At 37.7% G+C, this 21,610-nt stretch overlaps 2 protein-coding genes across 2 annotated transcripts; both read left to right on the top strand.

Annotated features, from left to right (window-relative positions):
* The first annotated feature begins 2,557 nt into the window (after window positions 1-2,557).
* Window positions 2,558-9,926, top strand: LOC141527582 (uncharacterized). Its single transcript, XM_074243151.1, has 3 exons — window positions 2,558-4,117; window positions 4,202-6,748; window positions 9,546-9,926. The coding sequence occupies exons 1-3, from the start codon at window positions 2,558-2,560 to the stop codon at window positions 9,924-9,926; spliced, it is 4,488 nt and encodes a 1,495-aa protein (XP_074099252.1).
* Window positions 9,927-9,972: 46 nt separating this feature from the next.
* On the top strand, window positions 9,973-11,070 carry LOC141527581 (uncharacterized). Its single transcript, XM_074243150.1, has one exon. It carries the CDS (start codon window positions 9,973-9,975, stop codon window positions 11,068-11,070), a length of 1,098 nt encoding a protein of 365 aa, XP_074099251.1.
* The last annotated feature ends 10,540 nt before the right edge of the window (window positions 11,071-21,610 follow it).

Raw genomic sequence — 21,610 nt, 5'->3', positions numbered from 1 at the left:
CATGTTGTACCAGAGTCATCTAATATTAGTATATTCTTAGCGCGGGAAAGTGAGTGCTTCAAACAATCTTTTCCGCCGCTACCTTTTACAGCGCCACCTTTAGGAGAGTAGTAAAAGGTGTTTTCCAATAGTAACAGTATGTTATTGCTGTTAGACTGTACCTCCCACCTCTCAACCATATACCTATGTCTGGCGCATCTCAAACTTCATATTAGTTGACATTAAAGAAAATAGTTGATATCAAATTTTTTACACTGAGAAAAATTCCTTTATTAAGAAAATTTACTGGATACAAATTTATGTTCTTGAAAATTTTCAAGAATATATATTCTTAGCTAAAGAAATTGTTAAGTTAATAGAAATAATTTTTACTTACTTAATTTAAATAAAGCTGTTCTTTTGTTTATCTATCATCCAAAGATAAAATATTGATGTTCTTCTCTTCAGAAATTAATAATTAAATATTTTATCATCAGCAAGTTTCCTGAGCCAAGAAATTGTTAATTGAGCAAAAGTATTTTTTTCTCGGTGTATATATCATGAGTAGATGTAATGAGTGAGGAGGTTTAAGGAATTTCTAATTAATAATTATCAATCATATCATAGTTATTTAAGACTTTATATGTTTATTTCGGTAAAAAAATTAAATATTATAAAATTAAAAAAACATTTCTAATAAACTTTCTTATGTTTTAAATACTAAAAAAGAATCAATAATATAATTTTTTATTAAAAACTTTAATTAATTAATATTATCTTAGTCATCATCTTCGTCACTAGAAAATTTTTCAAAAAATCCTTCATCATCTTCCACATTCATGACATTATTCATAGCTTCTATAAGTTGATGACGTCGAGTATGAAAATTTACCATTCGACGGAATAATCCATTGATCCAATCATTAATTCGGGTATATTCATGATCATTTACTCCATTGTCGCCGTTTTTAATAAATGACCCTGCTAAGCATTGATTGCTTATAAACAAAACCGTTGTCACACCTCGGATTGTAATTTCTGAACCATTAATTAGTTGATTATCCATCATCCTTCGACTCAGATTTTGGCAAATTAAATTTGAAACTTCTGTTTCTGTTCCTCCAAGCAACCATTCGTTAGGTACTAATGCGGTGTAACACAATTCAGGACCTTTCGATGAATAATCTGTAATAAAGAATCATTAATGGTAATTTTATAAATAATCAATTTATTATTATTTGTTGCGGAATCATTCAAACATTCCCGCAACAAACTTGTAGCACCGAGGCGCCGCTACACAAGCGCCCTCGGGTGTCCCACCGCAACTCAACTGGCTCACCGGCAAACAGCCATACTCCTCAGAACACGTGCTAATTGTACAGCGTACAAACGCATTTACCGTGACCAGTGCATTTCGTTGTATTTACAAAATCTCCAAGCTCATCTACTCAACTTCACTGAAGCCAACTACAGCATCGCTACTCATCTTCATTCACCAGCAATCATTGGCAACTTAGGTACAATTAAGTATTTGTTATAAATCATCTGAGATCACTTTATCACAATCGATACTCTCATGCTCCCTCTCTCTCTTACTCATTGTCACATGGCCACCCATGTGTCGCTCTCTCTCATACATACGTACAACAGTCACCTACACGTTCAACCCAGCAACAGTGCATGTTACAATTACTAATTGATACGTCATCCTGCGGCAAAATAAACTGCCGCATTGCAGATGTTGCTTGGTGGTGATTGGGGATGACTGCCACATGCTCTGGGTCTGTCGCCATTCCGTGTTCAACGTTGTGTGTTCTATCTCGTATCCCGAGACTCAAGTACTCAATTGAGCTCGTTAGTTTAAGGCTCATTCGCTCACACTGTGAGAGTTAATCATGTTGTTAATTGATTAATAATCCAGTGACTCTAACATATACAGCTCATCCAATTAATCATTACTGTGAACTCTACAGACTCAAGCTCAAACTCTCACTACACTTGCATTCATTCACTCTATCAATCATTACACTCAGTCAATCCAATTTATACGCTCATACTATGACTATTAATTAAGTGTAATTAATTAATCGTCTGGTGACCTAATTCTACAACATTACTCATATTTCTCGCTCATAATTGCTAGTGTTAATTACATTGTAAGTTAATTAACAGTTCAATTGAAGATCAACTTTCTACAACTCATGCTCAGTCTAATTAATATGCATTAATTAATACAACTCAATTAACTCAATCAACGCGTACTCATGAATTAATGTGATAATTCAAGATTATAACTATGTTCAACGTGCTCAATATTTGTAAACTACTCAAACTCTGTACAATAAACTATGCCTGTGATTAATTTAGAATAAACAGTATTATAACCACGAATGTGTCTACTCCATCTTTTAACACCCAGTCCCGGCAACTAAATATTTAATGTTAAGACTATTATCTTACATTTGGTCCCTCGAGCCGGATTGGGTGTTAAAATTAGCTAAAGTGATCACAGACTTATACCACACTCATAATCAACAATCAACTAATTGCTGTACATTCCTCAGATTCCACACTCATCATGACAGACGGAAAGGTCCCTGACAATCAGGAAGGTGCCCAACCTGCCCAGCAGACCACTCAACAGCAAACTGCTACTCCAGCTTCACAAGATCAGAGCTCACCTACTCATCCAGGCCATGGAACTGCTACCATCAGTCTCACATCAGACAGCGTACCACTGCTGGTGCCACCCCCCATGTCCACCAACATCTCGGGCAGCCATGATCTCAGTGACTCTGAAGTCACTGATGGTGATGGCAATTCAAAGACTGATGGGAAGCAAAATCTGACTCCTAGCAACACTCGCAAGCGAACAACCTCTCGCATGTGCGAAATGGAGTTCAAAATTGCCGGCCAACTGGCTCGCATGAAGCTCATCTCCGACAAGGAGACTCTCTCATCTGCACTCGACGCAACATCTGGGGCTCACATTCTCAAGGCTCATCTGCAAGTACTCAACGAAGAATGGAAGCTGTTCCAAGAAGTCAACGACCATCTTGGATCAGCTGGAACCAGGGAGTTCTTGCATCACCCATATGTCACTGATGGTGTGTACCAGGTGACATATCAATCATACCAAGGGGCTCGTACTGCACTCACTGCACTCATCAACCAGGTGGATACTCCAGCTCCACCAGCTCCACCTGCTCAACAAAACCAATCAGCTCCATCCACCATCAATCTGGCACCTCTCAATATCACGGTGTTCTCTGGTGACTTCACTAAGTGGCCCGAGTTTCGTGACATGTTCACAACACATGTCATCAATCGCAACATGGGAGATGTGGACAGGCTCCACTATCTCAAGACCTATCTGACTGGATCAGCTGCTCAACTGGTGGTCAACCTGCCATCATCTGGCGATCAATTTCCCATAGCTTGGGAGGCCATACGCTCCCGGTACGAGGTTCCTCGACTACTCATCGGAGCTCAATTGGAGAAAATCATCAAGATCCAACCTCTCACCCCCAGATCAGCCTCACATCTCAATGCACTCATCAACCAGGTTCACGAGGTGGTCGCAGCACTCAAAGCCATGAAAGTGGAATTCTCGCAAGGTGAAAACCACTTCCTTACCTACTTCATCATCTCCAAACTGGACAGACTCACTCGGGAAGCCTGGGAACACTCATTGGGATCATCAATAGAATTCCCAACACTCACACAACTCAACGAGTTCCTATTGGAGTGTGCAAGAGCTCAAGAGCGGTACGAAGAAAGCACCAACAAGCTCAACTCAGCCAAAGACTCATCCACGCCCCAGAAAACTCACCCTGACTCATCTAGATTCCACCGGGGTCACTACAACGCAACTCCACAACGAGATCAGGTTCGCTGTCACCTCTCATCATCACCCACCACTCATCCAGTGAGCTCCAATCAAGTCCAGAGGCCAAGCACTGCCACAGCACAGTACCCTTGCGATGAATGCCAAGGCGATCACTTCATCGTAAGGTGTGAAAGGTTTGCCAGTTTAACACCTGCTGAAAGAGCCATGCGAGTTGTTAGGCTCAAACTGTGCCCAAACTGTCTAGGACATCATCAAGTGGCAGCATGCAAGTCCAAGTTCAGATGCAAGGTCTGCAACGCGAATCACCACACCATGATTCATCCTGGACCATCACTCAAATTAGCAATCGCAAACACTCCATTCACTAAATAGGAACTCGAGCTTCCGCATGAAGCATCACTCATCCACTCAACATTCAACTCAACCACTTGGCACTCATCAAACTCTACTCACACTCATAGTCTACATCCGCCAAAGATCAACACTCATGATCAGCATGATCACACTCACCACACCCCAACTGGTAATCTCAATAATCAACATTCTGCCACAATTCTCGCTACCTGCCTGGTCAACATCATTACAAAGTTAAGTACCATTCCAATACGCATTTTGCTAGACTCTGGTTCTGAGATCTCCTTTATTTCAGATTCACTAGTACATAGTCTTAATCTCACTCGCACTCGATCTCAACTCAGTGTCATTGGCATTGGCAATGCAAAGGCTGGCCGAACCAAGGGCTGTGTTGAGCTAACTCTGAGATCACAACATTCAAGCAAAACACTTAACCTTCACGCTCATGTACTGCGCGGATTGACAATACAATTACCACCGGTGTCAATCTCGCACAATCAACTCACACAACTACAACATCTTACTCTGGCTGACCCTGAATTCTGCACACCAGGTCCAATTAACATCATCATTGGAGCCGATTACTACGGCCAAGTGATTACTGGGGGACTTATTCAGCTTGAATTTCCGGGTCTAATCGCTCAACACACTCTGTTTGAATGGATCATTCTTGGTCCCACCCAAGATCATACTCATCAGTCAAAGAGTTCATTCCAGGCAGCTACTATTCACCAAGACATGAACCTACAGGACCTCTTGACACGGTTCTGGGTTCAAGAAGAGATCATCACCACTCATCAACCTCAATTAACACCCAACGAGAAGGCTTGTGAAGCTCACTTTGCAAAGACTCACTCTCGTGACTCATCTGGGCGATACATAGTCAGATTACCATTCATTTCTCCAGTTCACAAACTTGGAGATTCATTCAAGGCAGCATACCAATGCCTTCGCCACCTCATGCATCGGCTCAGCAAAGACCCACAACTCAAACAGCTCTATATGGAATTCATGGCAGAATACATATCACTCAACCACATGGAACCAACCACATTGCAATCATCATCAGTGCAATACTTCCTACCACATCATGGAGTACTGAAGCAGAATACCAACTCACCCAAAATCCGTGTGGTTTTCAATGGCTCAAAGAATACCAGTTCTGGGCTCTCACTCAACGACATCATGCATACTGGACCCAATCTACTCATCAACATCTTCAATGTTCTCATAACATCCAGAAGACATCGGTTCTTCTTCATTACTGACGTGGCAAAAATGTATCGCCAAGTCTTGGTCCATCCTGATGATCGATATCTTCAACAAATCCTCTGGTTCAACCCAGATGGAGGCATCACCCCATACATGCTCACCACTGTCATCTATGGGACAAGGGCTGCACCATACCTAGCGGTTCGTGCTCTACTCCAACTCGTCAATGACGAAGGCCATAGATTCCCACTGGCAGTGAAACCACTTACTCAAGGACGCTACGTGGATGACATATCCGGTGGCGCAGATACTCAAGATTTGCTACAACAAATAGCAAATCAAACAGAAGAACTCTGCATGGCGGGCGGATTTCCTCTGGCCAAGTGGGCAAGCAATCACCCTAAATTAAAACAACTCAATCATGCGGAAGCAATCACACAATACGCTATTGAGGATCCAGATAACAGTACAAAAATTCTGGGTATGTACTGGTCTCCTCAACGAGACCAATTCTCCTTCAAGAACTCGACACCATGCAAGGCTCAAAGGTATTCAAAGCGATCAATTTTATCAGAGATAGCCCAAATCTTTGATCCCCTGGGATTCTTGTCACCACTCATCATTCAAGTCAAGATATTCATGCAGGAACTCTGGCTTGTCAAACTCAGCTGGGACTCACCATTACCTGAAACTCTGTGTAAAGGGTGGAAAGCATTCACCCATCAACTTGCCATGATCAACTGTATCAAAATTCCCAGGTGGATCCACTCGTCCACGAACTCATCACTCGAAATCCATGGATTTTCAGATGCCTCGCAATTGGCGATGGCAGCTGTGGTATACATCAAGGTCCATCATCACAACTGCACTCAAGGAGCAAAGGTTACGCTGCTTTGCTCCAAAACCAAGGTAGCACCGTTAAAACAATTAACCATACCAATGTTAGAACTCACCGCTGCTCATATGTTGGCTAAACTCATCGCTCACTGCCAGTCAATACTCAAGCTCAACAATGTGCCAACATACCTTTGGACCGACTCTGCAATTGCACTCACGTGGATACATTCGCATCCGTCTCGTTGGAAGGACTTCGTCAGAAATCGTGTGTCACAAATCCAAGATCTAATTCCAGATGGCCACTGGAAGTTCGTTCCTGGCTTAGAAAATCCAGCAGACTGTGCAACAAGAGGATTGACAACCCTCCAACTCAAAAGTCATCAACTATGGTGGACTGGCTCACCATGGTTACTTCAAGACTCATCGTCCTGGCCACTCATCAACACAAAACTCGACTCCAATACTCAACTGGAAGAACGGCCAGTAAAGGCACTCTACTTAAGGGGGATAGCCACTGTAAAATTTCGGAAAAAAAATTTTTTTTTTTTTTTCATTAAACTGAAGTTTATATATTCAAAATTATGTATTTCAAATTTTATAGAAAAATTCCGAATAGTTTTCGAGTTATAGTCATTTTTATAAGAGCGCGTCGATTGACCGTTTTACGCGCGGCGCTTCGACGAAAACGTCGCCTGCTCGCTCCGTCTTTGATTCGTACGGGTTGGCGATTGTTTTCCCTCACGATTGTCAACCGTTACAATTATTTGACTTTTAACGTATATTTTTTCTTATTGTTGAGATACTGTACCTCATAGTTTAGTTGTTTTGTATGAATACACACTCGTTCTTTAATTTATTGAGTTTCTTAGTGTACTCGTTATTGTTTACTTACTTATTTTTTTAAATCTTCTGATCTTTTTTTTTTTTGTTTATTTAACAAAAAAATTTGTTAAATAATGGATCGTAAACAAAGTAAAGTTATTAAAAACGAAAGAAAACTGCCAAACGACAGGAAAAAATTTAATCGACCGCTCAACAGATATGAAACTGAAAAAATACTGGCTCTCAACGACGTGATAGTGCTTCCAAGAGGAAATTATCACAAAAATCTGATTGTACAATTGATTCGAGTATTAGCTACAAAATTATAAATTTTTTTCGATATTTAATTTACTAAGTGGCTGTGTATCGTGTAAAAAGTGTGGTGGTGATGTAAACTTTACTGAGACAAGTATTCGAGGATTAGGTTTTAAACTAGTTGTGAATTGCAAAAATGTGATCCAGTTTTGATAAATTCATGTCCACTCATCAAGAATGCGTATGAAATTAATCGCCGTTTCATCTTTGCAATGCGGATAATTGGTATTGGGTTATCTGGAGCTGAAAGATTTTGTGCTTTCATGGATTTACCACGACCAATGTTCCATAGCTTTTACGATCGTCTGGTCACACAAATCAGAAATGCAGCTAGAAACTGTTGTGATTTAGTGTTGAAAAAAGCTGCTAAAGAAGAAATCCAAGAAACCTGCAAGCATTTAAAATCCAATGACATTCCTGGAATTTCTGTCTCCGGTGACGGTAGTTGGAAGAAAAGAGGGTTTAAATCTTCATTTGGTATATCTTCTCTAATTGGTTACTTCACTGGCAAAATCGTAGATGTAAGTATGAAATCCAGTTATTGTAAGATGTGTGCGCTAATGAGCTCAAAAAAGGAACAGCTGAATACGATCAATTTATGCAAGACCATGCTCTAGACTGTCCAATAAACCATGAAAATTCTTCTGGACAAATGGAGGTAGATGGAATAAAAGAGATGTTTATGCGATCAGAGTTATTACATAACGTTAAGTATGTAAACTATATAGGTGATGGTGACACTAAAACGTATAAAAATATTTGTGATGCTAAACCGTATGGGGACATGGTGAAGATAAAAAAAAGGAATGTATTAATCACGTACAAAAACGAATGGGCAGTCGACTAAGGGCTTTGAAGAAGCAACGAACTAACAAGAAGACAAAAACAGGAAAAGAAGAAAATACACAGAAAAGTTTAGGTGGGAAAGGTCGATTAACGGACAAAGCAATTAATGAATTTACAAAGTATTATGGTTTAGCAATCAGACGTCATTCTAATGATGTTGATGAGATGTATAATGCTATTTGGCAAACATTTTATCACAAGTTTTCATCACCCGAAGATCCGCAGCATTTTCTTTGTCCTGAAGGTGCAAATTCGTGGTGTCAATTTCAAAAAGCTGTGGCAACAAATACTTTGGACTCATTAGTTGAAAAACCACCACTTCCTGCAGATATTGCGGAAGCTTTAATACCGATTTATGAAGATCTATCGAATCCAGAGTTATTGGAACGATGTGTCGGTGGGTTTACACAAAATAATAATGAAAGCTTCAATGCATTAGTGTGGCAGCTCGCCCCAAAAACAAATTCTTCTTATTCCCTTATTGTTGAAATAGCTTTATATATTTCAACAATTACATTCAATGATGGGGCTCTAGCAACTCTGAAGATATTAGAGAATCTCGATGTTAAAGTAGGACCAACACTCTACTCATACTGCGCTGAGCGCGACGCTACTCGGGTTAAAGCTGCTGAAAGCCGCATGGAAACGGCCAGTAAAAAATAAAAAAGTCAAGGTCAATACTAAAGATAAGGAGGAAGAACCCTCATATGGCCCAGGACTTGATAGTTTGATGTGAGTATGAATATTTTGTGAAAGACTAGATTTTAAAGTTGCGAGAATCTTCTTAAAACTTTACTCGCGTTTTTCTCAAAACGACTTTTTTCAAACTTTCCGGTACTGTAACTTTCGTAAATATGAACCGATTCTCAATTTTTTTGTTTCCCCGTATTCGTCTACTTAGTGGCTATCGTCGCACGTAGGGGATTTTGAAAATTTTAATTTTTAAGATTTTTTAAGGCTGTCTGAGTCCAAAAAATGAGGAAAAAGACGAAAAAATTTTCAATATGGCGCCATTTTTTCTCAAATCAAAATTTTCAAAATCCCCTACGTGCGACGATAGCGACATTCCTATAGATTAAAATGCCGTTTGGTTTTTTTGTTTCAGATAATCCGTTTTTGAGTTACAGTACCGGCAATGGAGGGGGAAATTTTTTTGGTGCTCTACAAAAATGTTTATAACTTTGTGATAACAAAATATTTTTGAATAAAAATTTAGGAGAATTATCCTCAACATATACTTTATAAAACAAAAAAAACCCGATCCCCAAATTCCTTTATTATCCTAGTAAAAAAAATTCCCGAAAATTGCCTATTTTTTCCAGCGTCACAGTGGCTATCCCCCTTAACTACCAAGCCTCTAACATCAAGATGGTCAATCATGGACCGACCAATTCCACTACTCCGCATGTTGCGAGCTACTGCAATATGTTGGAGAATCCGGGACCTGATCAAGAAACGGCCAAACTCATCTCTAGCTCACCCCATCACCTCTATTGAGATCAAACAAGCTCTACAATTCTGCATCAAAGAAACGCAACGCACTCATTTCCATCCAGAGCTCAAAATGATCAAAAATCAAGCATCATGGCCAAGAGATCATCCATTTGCACGATTAACTGCCTTCCTAGACACCGAGGGCATTATTCGTGTAGGTGGACGTCTGGAAAACACACCAGATTCTGATCAAGCACCCTGCCATTCTTCCTCGTGATGCTGCTCTTTCCAAACTCCTAATCTCTGATGCTCATCAGCGTACCATGCATGGTGGAACTCAAGTCACACTTGCATACACTCGCCAACGGTACTGGATAATAGGTGGACGCCAACCAGTGCGAACTCAAATACTCAAATGCCTCAAATGTGCTCGACATCGAGGAATTCGTGCTCAACAACTCATGGGACAGCTCCCAGCTCCAAATGTCACACCAGGATCAGCATTCGCTCATACTGGAGTGGACTATGCAGGTCCAGTGCAAATCAAAACAACCATCATCCGAGGATCACGTACCTACAAGGGCTGGATATGTGTATTCGTATGCCTGGCATCATCTACAGTTCATCTTGAACTCGTCAGCAACTACTCATCATCTGGATTCATTGCAGCACTTCACAGGTTCACCAGCCGTCGTGGACTGTGCACAGCACTCTACAGCGACTGTGGGACAACGTTCCAAGGCGCCTGTGCTGAACTCAAAAGGCTCTTTACTCAAGGAACTCAGGAATCATCAGAAATACTTGACACACTCACAGTTAACGAGATCATCTGGCATTTCAACCCCCCAGCTGCTCCACACATGGGTGGAAAGTGGGAGGCAGCTGTGAAATCAATGAAACATCACCTCACTCGGAGAATCGGAGAATCGTCATTCACGTTTGAAGAATTTACGACTCTTCTGCACCAGGTGGAGGCGATTCTCAACTCACGACCATTGGAATCACTCTCACAAGATCCCCAGGATCTTTCAGCACTCACTCCAGGTCACCTACTCATTGGACGGGCACTCAACGCTATTCCAGAACCATCACTACTCGAACTCAACACTGCCAGACTCTCCAGGTGGCAATTCATTCAACAACGGATCCAATGCTTCTGGAAGCATTGGTCCAACAGTTACATTCAACGACATCTAGCTCAGACCAATTGGCACCGGGCCTACAACAATATCACCATCGGGTCACTTGTCCTCCTGACTGACGAACGAATTCCACCAACTCGATGGCCGTTGGCCAGAGTCACTGCTGTCCACCCAGGCAATGACAAACTCATCCGAGTGGCAACCATTGAAACAGTCAATGGCACTCTCACTCGTCCAATCACCAAGCTAGCTGTATTGCCACTGGCTCCAGAACTATAACTCATCACCACCAAGTACTCAATACTCCTGAGATCATAATCAGCAACCCAGTTCCTGATGGCGGGCGGAATGTTGCGGAATCATTCAAACATTCCCGCAACAAACTGGTAGCACCGAGGCGCCGCTACACAAGCGCCCTCGGGTGTCCCACCGCAACTCAACTGGCTCACCGGCAAACAGCCATACTCCTCATAACACGTGCTAATTGTACAGCGTACACACGCATTTACCGTGACTAGTGCATTTCGTTGTATTTACAAAATCTCCAAGCTCATCTACTCAACTTCACTGAAGCCAACTACAGCATCGCTACTCATCTTCATTCACCAGCAATCATTGGCAACTCAGGTACAATTAAGTATTTGTTATAAATCATCTGAGATCACTTTATCACAATCGATACTCTCATGCTCCCTCTCTCTCTTACTCATTGTCACATGGCCACCCATGTGTCGCTCTCTCTCATACATACGTACAACAGTCACCTACACGTTCAACCCAGCAACAGTGCATGTTACAATTACTAATTGATACGTCATCCTGCGGCAAAATAAACTGCCGCATTGCAGATGTTGCTTGGTGGTGATTGGGGATGACTGCCACATGCTCTGGGTCTGTCGCCATTCCGTGTTCAACGTTGTGTGTTCTATCTCGTATCCCGAGACTCAAGTACTCAATTGAGCTCGTTAGTTTAAGGCTCATTCGCTCACACTGTGAGAGTTAATCATGTTGTTAATTGATCAATAATCCAGTGACTCTAACTTATACAGCTCATCCAATTAATCATTACTGTGAACTCTACAGACTCAAGCTCAAACTCTCACTACACTTGCATTCATTCACTCTATCAATCATTACACTCAGTCAATCCAATTTATACGCTCATACTATGACTATTAATTAAGTGTAATTAATTAATCGTCTGGTGACCTAATTCTACAACATTACTCATATTTCTCGCTCATAATTGCTAGTGTTAATTACATTGTAAGTTAATTAACAGTTCAATTGAAGATCAACTTTCTACAACTCATGCTCAGTCTAATTAATATGCATTAATTAATACAACTCAATTAACTCAATCAACGCGTACTCATGAATTAATGTGATAATTCAAGATTATAACTATGTTCAACGTGCTCAATATTTGTAAACTACTCAAACTCTGTACAATAAACTATGCCTGTGATTAATTTAGAATAAACAGTATTATAACCACGAATGTGTCTACTCCATCTTTTAACACCCAGTCCCGGCAACTAAATATTTAATGTTAAGACTATTATCTTACATTATTGAAAGATAAAAACTTACTTGGTACATGTAATTGTTGTTTTACAACATATTCATTGTAGAGCTCAGGGTACATTTCTACCAAGAGATCCCCAAAAACAACATATCTTTGAGGTGATGGTTCTTGATGCCCTGGAATCCTAAACCACCAAGATAATTTCTCATGAATGATTGTTAGCAAGGTTGCTATACCATTAATGGTTATAATTGCATCATGAAATTCTTCACCACCTAGAATTAAATGATCAAGTTCGATGATGATCAGATCCCATAATGTATCAGGTTCAATCCTAGTCCATTCCATAGGAATAATAATTTCATAGCTTATTAAATTTCCCATCTACAAAGTTAGATAAAAAATAAAATGTAAATAATAAAATTTTTGTATAAACTTCTTAACATAAAGCATTATTACGAAAAAATAATACTTTTTGTTATAAATATTGATGTTGTTGATGATGATATTTGATTGGGAATGCTTCGTTAATCTATAAATCCAACAAACATATATATATATATATATATATATATATATATATATATATATATATATATATATATATATATAAAATATATAAAAAATTTCACATTTACGAAATATATTATAATTAATTATATATAGTGGGATTTAAATTATTTTAATATTATCAATATTTGAATTTATTTAATATTATTAATATTTTAAAAAACACTTACGACGTTATGGTTGTAACTATTGTTGTAACTGATTCTATTGTAGTTGCATTGTCTTATTTCACTAACACCCTAGAAAGTTCTTTCTTCCTATAGAGTCAAAGGTCTTCATTCCACCAATAGCAGCTATCAGGCCGAAAACGCATGATACTGATTGGTTCTTTCATTGGGTACACACTATACATAGCTAACAAGTTGACATTTTGGATGTTAACAAAAAATGTTGATAAACGTTTTTATTTAAAAATTATTGGATAAATATGATAATCATTTTTCATTATCCCTAAATCCGAAATTTCATCAAATTTCATCAATTTCTTCTATTAAAATTTAATCACAGCAAATTCTGCTTTGAGGGTGCATTTGGCGCGTAAAAGCAGCCAATTCAAAAATATTAAAAAAATTTTCTAGTTATAACTTAATAATTAGATCTTTATTTTGAAATTAATTAAATATTAATATTGATTGAATATCATTTTAATTAACACTTTAAAAATGATGTGAGGAATAGTATATACTTTGATACATTTTGATTCATGAGAATTTTCATGGTCAGTTATACAGTCAGTTATATAATCGGATATCCACCATTTCAAGAGGGTGATTCAACTTATAGCTATTTGAAATTATAACTATTTTATTGATTTAAAAAATTAATTAGTTAAAAAACTTGTTGATTATATTTGATTAATTTTAGATGTAAAAATATAATTATAATAATAATTTTTATTTTAAAATTATCATTTTAAAAAACTAATATGCAACTGAAGCTCCCACCTTTAGTTAAATTGAAAAAAATCTTATATCGAAATATTTTTAAAAAACGAATAAGCGACTGAAGCGTCCCACCTTTAGTTAAATTGAAAAAGCTTATATCTATATTTTTAAAAAACTAACATGTGACTGAAGCGCTACCTTTAGTTAAATTAAAAAATCTTATATCGATATTTTTAAAAAACTAATATGTGACTGAAGCGTCCCACCTTTAGTTAAATTGAAAAATCTTAAATAGATATTTTTAAAAAACTAATATGTGACTGAAGCGCTACCTTTAGTTAAATTGAAAAATCTTATATCGAATGTTTTTAAAAAGTAATATGCGACTGAAGCGCCATCTTTAGTTAAATTGAAAAATCTTAAATCAATATATTTTTAAAAATCAATACTTATTTTCAAATGGTTATATAAAATAACATACAACTTTTAATTCAAACAAATAAAAAAATGTTAGAAAATAATAATGGCCATAAAAATTGATTTTCATAGTAAAAACATCTACCGTTTAAGTGTATTAGTAACAGGATTGTAAAATAATTTGAATATCCAAATTAAATATATTAAAATTATCTATAGATGGGGGTATTACTACCATCAGCAGTACTGTAAAAGTATTTGAACTTAATGACTAACAATTAATAATAATTCTATTTTAAATGTGATAGGATATAATAATAATAACAATGGTAATTCATGTATTTTAGATTTATTGAGTGCTTAAAAACCAATCTTTTAAATTTTTTACGTTTTCCAAAGCACATAAATCAGATAAAGAATAATGATGATTACAAAAATGATTGTTACATATTTTCATGCTTTTTAGAGATGGAGAATTGAAATTTTCAAGATCGATTACAATTTTATCAGTACAATCAATTAACTTTTGTATCCATAATTTTTTTTCGATACCTTTTACATAAATAATTTTTTTACCATAAGTTAAATAATTAAGAACTTCTTTGAGCTTGTAATATGAAGTTGTTCCAGCGTTCCAACCGATTCCATGATAATGTCGAATCAGCGAGGCATTCAGACGTTGATAGTTGGCTGGTAGCACTTTCCAGCGATATGGTGGTTGAAATAGTGTGTATGACAACTCTTCAATATTATCAATATCATGCTGAATTGTTATTGAGGCCAACTCCTTGGCAATGAAGCGGTTATCAGGTCCTCTGAATCCTTGAACATCCAGAATGACCTCCATTTTTACTGCTCTTGACAACGAGGAGTGACTGAATGATGACTTTCAAAGTCAACTCAGCCTTTTATAACTCGATCTCCTGCTGCTTGTTCCCATGGGCCTTTCCTTGCTTGTCTGGATGCAAAATTCCACACATACATGTAATGTATGGTGGGTCTGGGATCAAACTGTACCATTACGTAAGTTTTCTTACAGTGCTGCTGATTGGATGGTATTCCACTATTCGGTCGTGAGTTATTAAACAGTAAGCAGTAGTTTGCTTTGGAAACTGTGCTGATGATTCAAACTCTAGACGTATATCCACAGGTCCAGACTTGATTGACTCGTTCTGCGTGGAACAGTCAATTATATACAGAGGTGCTTTATTCAGAAAATCTTTCTTAGCCATTAGGGGTTCAGCTTCTTTTCCATAGTAAGCACTTTGAAAATTTGTGTACATGTCATACATTAAGGCATATTGATTATGCACAATGTTGAGGTTCAAATTTCCATATGGGTAACTCTGAAAGTTCAAGAACAGCTTAATGTCTCTAATGTTGCAGTGGTCAAACTCGCTTGCATTTTGATCCGGTTGATTCTTTCTTGCTGTTTGAAATCCAACGATAACAAAACGAGGTTTCTCAAGCTGATTTGTTGTTTTGATTACCCAAATATGCTTGTTGGTAGCTGGTAGCAGTGGATACTCATACAATTCCCAAGTCCGGATACTGATTGGGATAGCTGGATCGGAGGTTATGTAATTCAACACCTCGATTTTTTGCTTGTCAGACATTGTTATATACGGTACAATCCACTCAATTTTTTGAATCGTAATTGAAACATTTTCATTCTCAACGGTAACAACATAAGCATTTTGATCAGTATTTGATCTGATCAGTATCAATTCATGCTTGGCATTCACGATAATTCGTTGATAATCTTCAGCAAATCCAAGAATGAAACTCAGCGTTACTGAGATATCAAAGTAACCGCTATTATCAGTCAGCTTGTTGTCATCTTCATTAACAATCCAACCAGCATTTTCCAGAATATTTTGTTGTCCCGGACTCAGAGAAGCGTATCCTTTCATAACACTGGTGATACCAACATTCTTACATCTATCGATTTCTACGCCATTGAGCTCATAACGTATCTCTTCAAACATATGACAAACAGCCATGTTGACCATCTTCGTAGTAGCACTTACAGCAGTACCATCAGCTTTCCTCATTCTTCCATAAAAATGTAATGTGCTCTTGCTTGGGAGCAAGCACAGATCTTGATGTTGAACAGCAATCCTGATTTAATCACTGTTGTTGAATGTTGATGATGCATATGGCAAGTGTGAATGAGCTTCACAGTGTGCAATAGACTCATCGAAAATAATTGATTTTTTTATAACTAAGATTTCCGCCATGGTATCACACAAGCTAGACAACAAAAATTTATTTTTATCTTGTGAATTTTCCATGTAATGTTAGTCCTAGACTTTTTAGGAACTCTGCGTTTTGACGTGTCAACACTTTCAGAGCTCGATGATGACTGATGATCTTTGGGCATCCTGCAATCCTTTTATACCCGTTACCAGTCTTTGTCTCATATACGATACCCATTACAGGCTTTTTATATGCAGTCTTATCGTGATAGTCTCGCCACGGAAATTTGCTATTCCCCCGTCCTGATCAACAATGCGGAGCCTCAAGTTGTGTATTGCTCGTACGGCGACTGGTCGGTAAATGATGTTTGTTGGCACTTCCACTATCTTATATCCTGCTGGAACCCTCGGGAAAAATTCATGGATTGTGTGATTCTTCTCACCATTGATGTACGATCCAGTAGTTATATTGCACTCGACTCTCAGAGCATTGATTTTCAATATTTTGACTGGTAAATCAGATTTATGTGCTGTGTTAGGTTCAAGCACGCGGTTGGTAAATCCAAGTAATGATCCAATGGAATCTTCAGGTTCAAAATTTATATATTGATCACATTTTATTTCACTTCTCAACTCATTGTTGTTTGCTTTTAAAGTGAAACTTAGTTCAGGTAATGTCTTGTTTATATAAGTTTCAATATCTTTGATTTCATAACTCCCTGTTGGTATAGTTATTTCTTGAAATCTCTTGATTGTACTTCTTTTAGATCTTTTTGATGACACATAAAATTTATTAGCACCAACATCAATATTTGGTATTGAATTAAATGTTAGGAGCTTAACAAGCCCAAGAACATAATTTTTTGTTGGTGATAGCTCAATCGGTGGAAAATAATTTGCCTCCAGTATGGAGGAGTTTCCGGATAGTGTCAAGGTGAATGACTCTGCCATGACTGACGCTTGTTGTCTCGACTCACTTCAATTTATAGTTGTCCAGCCAGGAATTTTAAGCACAAATGTCCACATATGATTGTATCAAAGTTTTGATATCTTTTATGATTGTACTTTACGCTACCTACATCGAGATATTTCATCAAGTCTTGTGGGGGTTGTAGATTACCAAAACTGTCAAAGTAAATTACTTGATTATGATTCTTCTTGTATGTAACCCAGTGAGTTCCAGGTCCAAGTTTATCATCTAAATTTATTATTGCTGATTCGTTTGTCTTTGGTCCAGATTTTGGTAAATTATTTCTCATGAAAACTCCACGAAAATTTGAAATTTTAAGCAGCTTGACATATTTTAATAAGTCGATGTTAGTCAGTGGTCGATGTGGTAGCTCTACTGGTTTTTTGACTTCTTGCAGCCAGCTCCTTCTGGGTATGGTTTCAGATAAAGTCCCATACCACTGCGGTAAGGTTTGAGGTATAATCCTCTACCTACAGCTATTTCCTCCATCTTCAAGTTGTGACGTTTCTTTTCAGCTAATTGATTTTTGGCTGCGCTGGCATCGTTCACAGCTTTTGCAACACCTACAGTTCCACCTGTTAGAGCACCAACCGCTGATAACCCTGCAAACAGGGGAATCAAGAATGGAAGTACTCCACCAATCTTTGATGGAACTGGTAGAATACGAGGCAATCGAACGTTTTTCTTCCCACCAACTTTCTTGACAGCTTTGTGGGCACCTCCAAGAGCTGTTTTAACTGGATCTCCACCAGGCTGCATGGACTTTTTAGCTTCATCAACAATCTGTCTCAGAGCAACATCCTTCTTCTTGGAAGTCTTTCTTTTGACCACAGGTTGAAAAACAAGAGGTTGAAAAATCTTTATATGATGATCCAGAAGTATACAACAGTTTAATAACAGATGATGAAAGTTCATTTAATAATACAGCACTTGCTATTACTCAGCCACCACCATCAACAAGTACTCCAGCTCGTAGAAATCCTCTTCTCACTAATTATCTACAACGTTTAAGTAAAAAACATAAAGATAATGATATGAGATATGGTGTAGGCAGAAAACGTGGTGAAATGCATATAGATGATTCACCTATTTCATTTGCAAATTATACAATAACTGTCAAAGAAAAAAATTATCCAATAACTCCTGGGTTGTTGGAATCATTATTTAGAAAATCACCAGAGGATGCACTCATCACCCCAGATGATAAGAAAAAGTACTTGGACATAATTCAACATACCAACGCTCATAGGAAAAATTATGATCCAAATCGTACTATTCGTGAAGATACAACAATCAAGTTTAATAAATACATTGCTGATTTTATCACCAAGTTCGGTAAAGGGTTACCAAAATATATGATTGCAAGAAAACAGAGATTACCAATGGACTATGTTTACTGGGATGATCTAAATGAACTAGTTGATCGTTTGCGACTACTTATGGCATCTCAAGCTGCTGGAAATCCAAGTCACACGAATAAAATCATGTCAATTATTGAAGAGCTTAGGGAGGCTGGATTTATATATTAAAAGCTTCTGGAAAATTAAATCATTCACACGCTGACAGTCAAAGTGTTCACAACCATGAGCATCGATATATTTGGACGTCCACTGGACAATAACTTAGGTCAACGAGGACCAGCTGGTAGAGATTTCAATGTAACTTCTGATGGAAACTATAACATTGAGAATAAAAGGTTGTGCAATCTCGGTAATCCTTCAAATGAACATGATGCGGCGACAGTGCAGTTTGTACTGAGACAGATGTCTGAACTGAATAAAAGTATAGACAGTGAACACAAAGAGATTATTTCACATTTACACTCTGAAATAGTAATACTGAAAGCTGCTGTGGGAAATTTGCAGACGACTATTGAGGAAGTTAAAGCAGTACTTTCCTCTCAACAAAATAATATCAAATATCTCACTGAGAAACTCAATGAACGACAAAAAGACAGTGATAGCTGAAGAGCTTCACAAACCAGCTCGCAGGAACTATAAACGTCGTCATGTTAACATCCGAGGTCTCGATGAGACTTGGCAAGCTGACTTGGTTGAGATGATTCCATATGCGACAGTCAATAAAGGATACAAGTATCTGCTTACAATCATAGACATATTTTCTAAATATGCCTGGGCAGTTCCAATTAAATCAAAAAGTGGTGTAGATGTCACTAGTGCTATGAAGTCTGTACTCCAGCAAGGTCGTGTACCTAAGAATCTCTATGTTGATCAGGGTAAAGAGTTTTACAACAAAGAATTCAAAGATCTGATGAAGCAGCACAAGATAAATCTTTACTCAACATTCAGCAATCTCAAAGCATCCATATGTGAACGTTTCAATAGAACACTCAAGAATAAAATGTGGCGAGAATTTACAGCTCGTGGCAGCTACAAGTGGACTGATATACTTGATGACTTGGTGAATACTTACAACAATACCAAACACAGTACCATCAAAATGAAACCTGTTGATGTTACCGCTGCTCAGGAGACACGACTGTTGGAAAATATATATCAACCACTGAAAACCAAATCGAAACAAAAGCAGAAGTTTAAAGTTGGAGACAAAGTCCGAATCAGCAAGTACAAGCATGTTTTTGACAAAGGATACACGCCAAACTGGACAACAGAAATCTTCATAATCAAATCGGTGCAGAATACGAATCCAACGACGTACAAGCTCGTGGACTATCAGGATCAACCAATTGAAGGCGGATTTTACAACGAAGAACTCAGCAAAGTCAAATATCCAAATGTATATCTTGTTGAAAAAGTAATTAGAAAACGTGGAAATAAATACTATGTTAAATGGTTAGGTTTTGATACTAAACATAATAGTTGGATCAATAAATCAGATATGTAAAACACAAATTATATTTACAATGTTTTTATTTACAAAATCTTAATACATAAATCCTTAAAAATATATTTACATTATTTTTACTATTACAAAACTTTTTGTCTCTTATTATTATTTTCATCTTCTACAAGTTTTCGTTTCTTAAAATCTAAGGAGCCTTTATAACCCCAAGGCACAGTATCAGTGCTTGCTTCAATGAGTTGACGTTTGTCATCAGCCCAACTGAGAGCAAGTTTCTCCTGTTTTATTGTGTGCACTTGATGTTTTTTGCTTTTGATCATGTACTGTTCTTTCTTTAACAGCACATTTTCAAAAAGGCATCTTTTGAAGTCATCAAACGTGATAGTCTTCAAGGCTGATCCTCCGATACCCTTTGCCCGTTTCTTAATCCTATCCTTTTCCTTCTCAGGATCATGAATTTCGAAGGCATACAATTTGGCTCTGAGATCCACGAACTCGGACATGATTTTTCCATTGTTCTCGTCCTTCATGAGTCCCAGAACCTTTTTGTTAGCAAGGGGCATGTTGAAGATATTGTTAGGTGGGTAATCGGAAGTATCAAACCTTGAAATATCACGTTTGATGTCTTTATAGATGTTGGGTACATTGAATTGGTAAATTAAACTGTCTGTATCGGTGTACAATAATATAGAGGTTTTTGCATAATTTTCGAGCACATAATTGTAATGAAAGTCATAAATAAAAGTCTTGGATAAATCTAATATGCTAAAGCCTACATATATTGGCTTGTTGAAGCAGACTCTAGCTTTTTTAAGTTCTACTATAATCATATTTTCATCAAAAATAGTAAGACTGTGGAAGTTGGGTCTACATACAAGATCGGATACATTGTATCGACCTTGCCACTTCGTTCTCAAATATACATCTTTGTATTTGCGAACATTTTCCATTGTCTTTCCAAAAACTGCGTTATTCATTAATTTATAAAAGTTTTTTTCAAACTCATTTTTTGCGAGCTTTCTACATTCATTATTTTTATCAATATATGATTTGAGCCAGTCTGATTGCTCAAACTTCAAGACTCGATGTATTTTCTTAAGAACTAAACCTAAATCTAAGCATTGTTTCAAATTCTGATAATGAATAACATAATTGTTTTTATCCTACAGAGTTGTAGTGAGTTTTTGTTGTGTTATGTCCACCCCAAAATTTTTCTTTAAATTTAAATCACCCGCGCAGATGGAAGACTTCTCCATGCGCAAAAGCCACAATAAAATATAAGCTACGCGACTGCTGGTTGACTAGCGGGGACTTCTGCAATCTCAGCACCGCGAGTATTTAAAAAGGCGATCAACAGCCAACGCCTTGTCTTTGATCAAGTAATTCGACTTCCGCGTTTAGTTGACGGACCCGTGCCTTGTAAAAGTCA

Source organism: Cotesia typhae, unplaced genomic scaffold (genome assembly GCF_013202065.1).
Source record: "Cotesia typhae breed Kobodo isofemale line unplaced genomic scaffold, CoteBio_Ctyphae contig_4, whole genome shotgun sequence".
Lineage (NCBI taxonomy): Eukaryota > Metazoa > Arthropoda > Insecta > Hymenoptera > Braconidae > Cotesia > Cotesia typhae.
The sequence above is the reverse complement of the archived record's forward strand: the minus strand, read 5'-3'. Positions and strand labels throughout refer to the sequence as shown.

Coding starts and splice junctions, on each gene's coding strand:
- LOC141527582 (XM_074243151.1), top strand. CDS start 2,558: ATGACAGACGGAAAGGTCCCTGACAATCAGGAAGGTGCCCAACCTGCC. Junction 4,118..4,201: donor AGTCCAAGTTCAGATGCAAG/GTCTGCAACGCG, acceptor TTCACTAAATAG/GAACTCGAGCTTCCGCATGA. Junction 6,749..9,545: donor ACTTAAGGGGGATAGCCACT/GTAAAATTTCGG, acceptor CCAGCGTCACAG/TGGCTATCCCCCTTAACTAC.
- LOC141527581 (XM_074243150.1), top strand. CDS start 9,973: ATGCATGGTGGAACTCAAGTCACACTTGCATACACTCGCCAACGGTAC.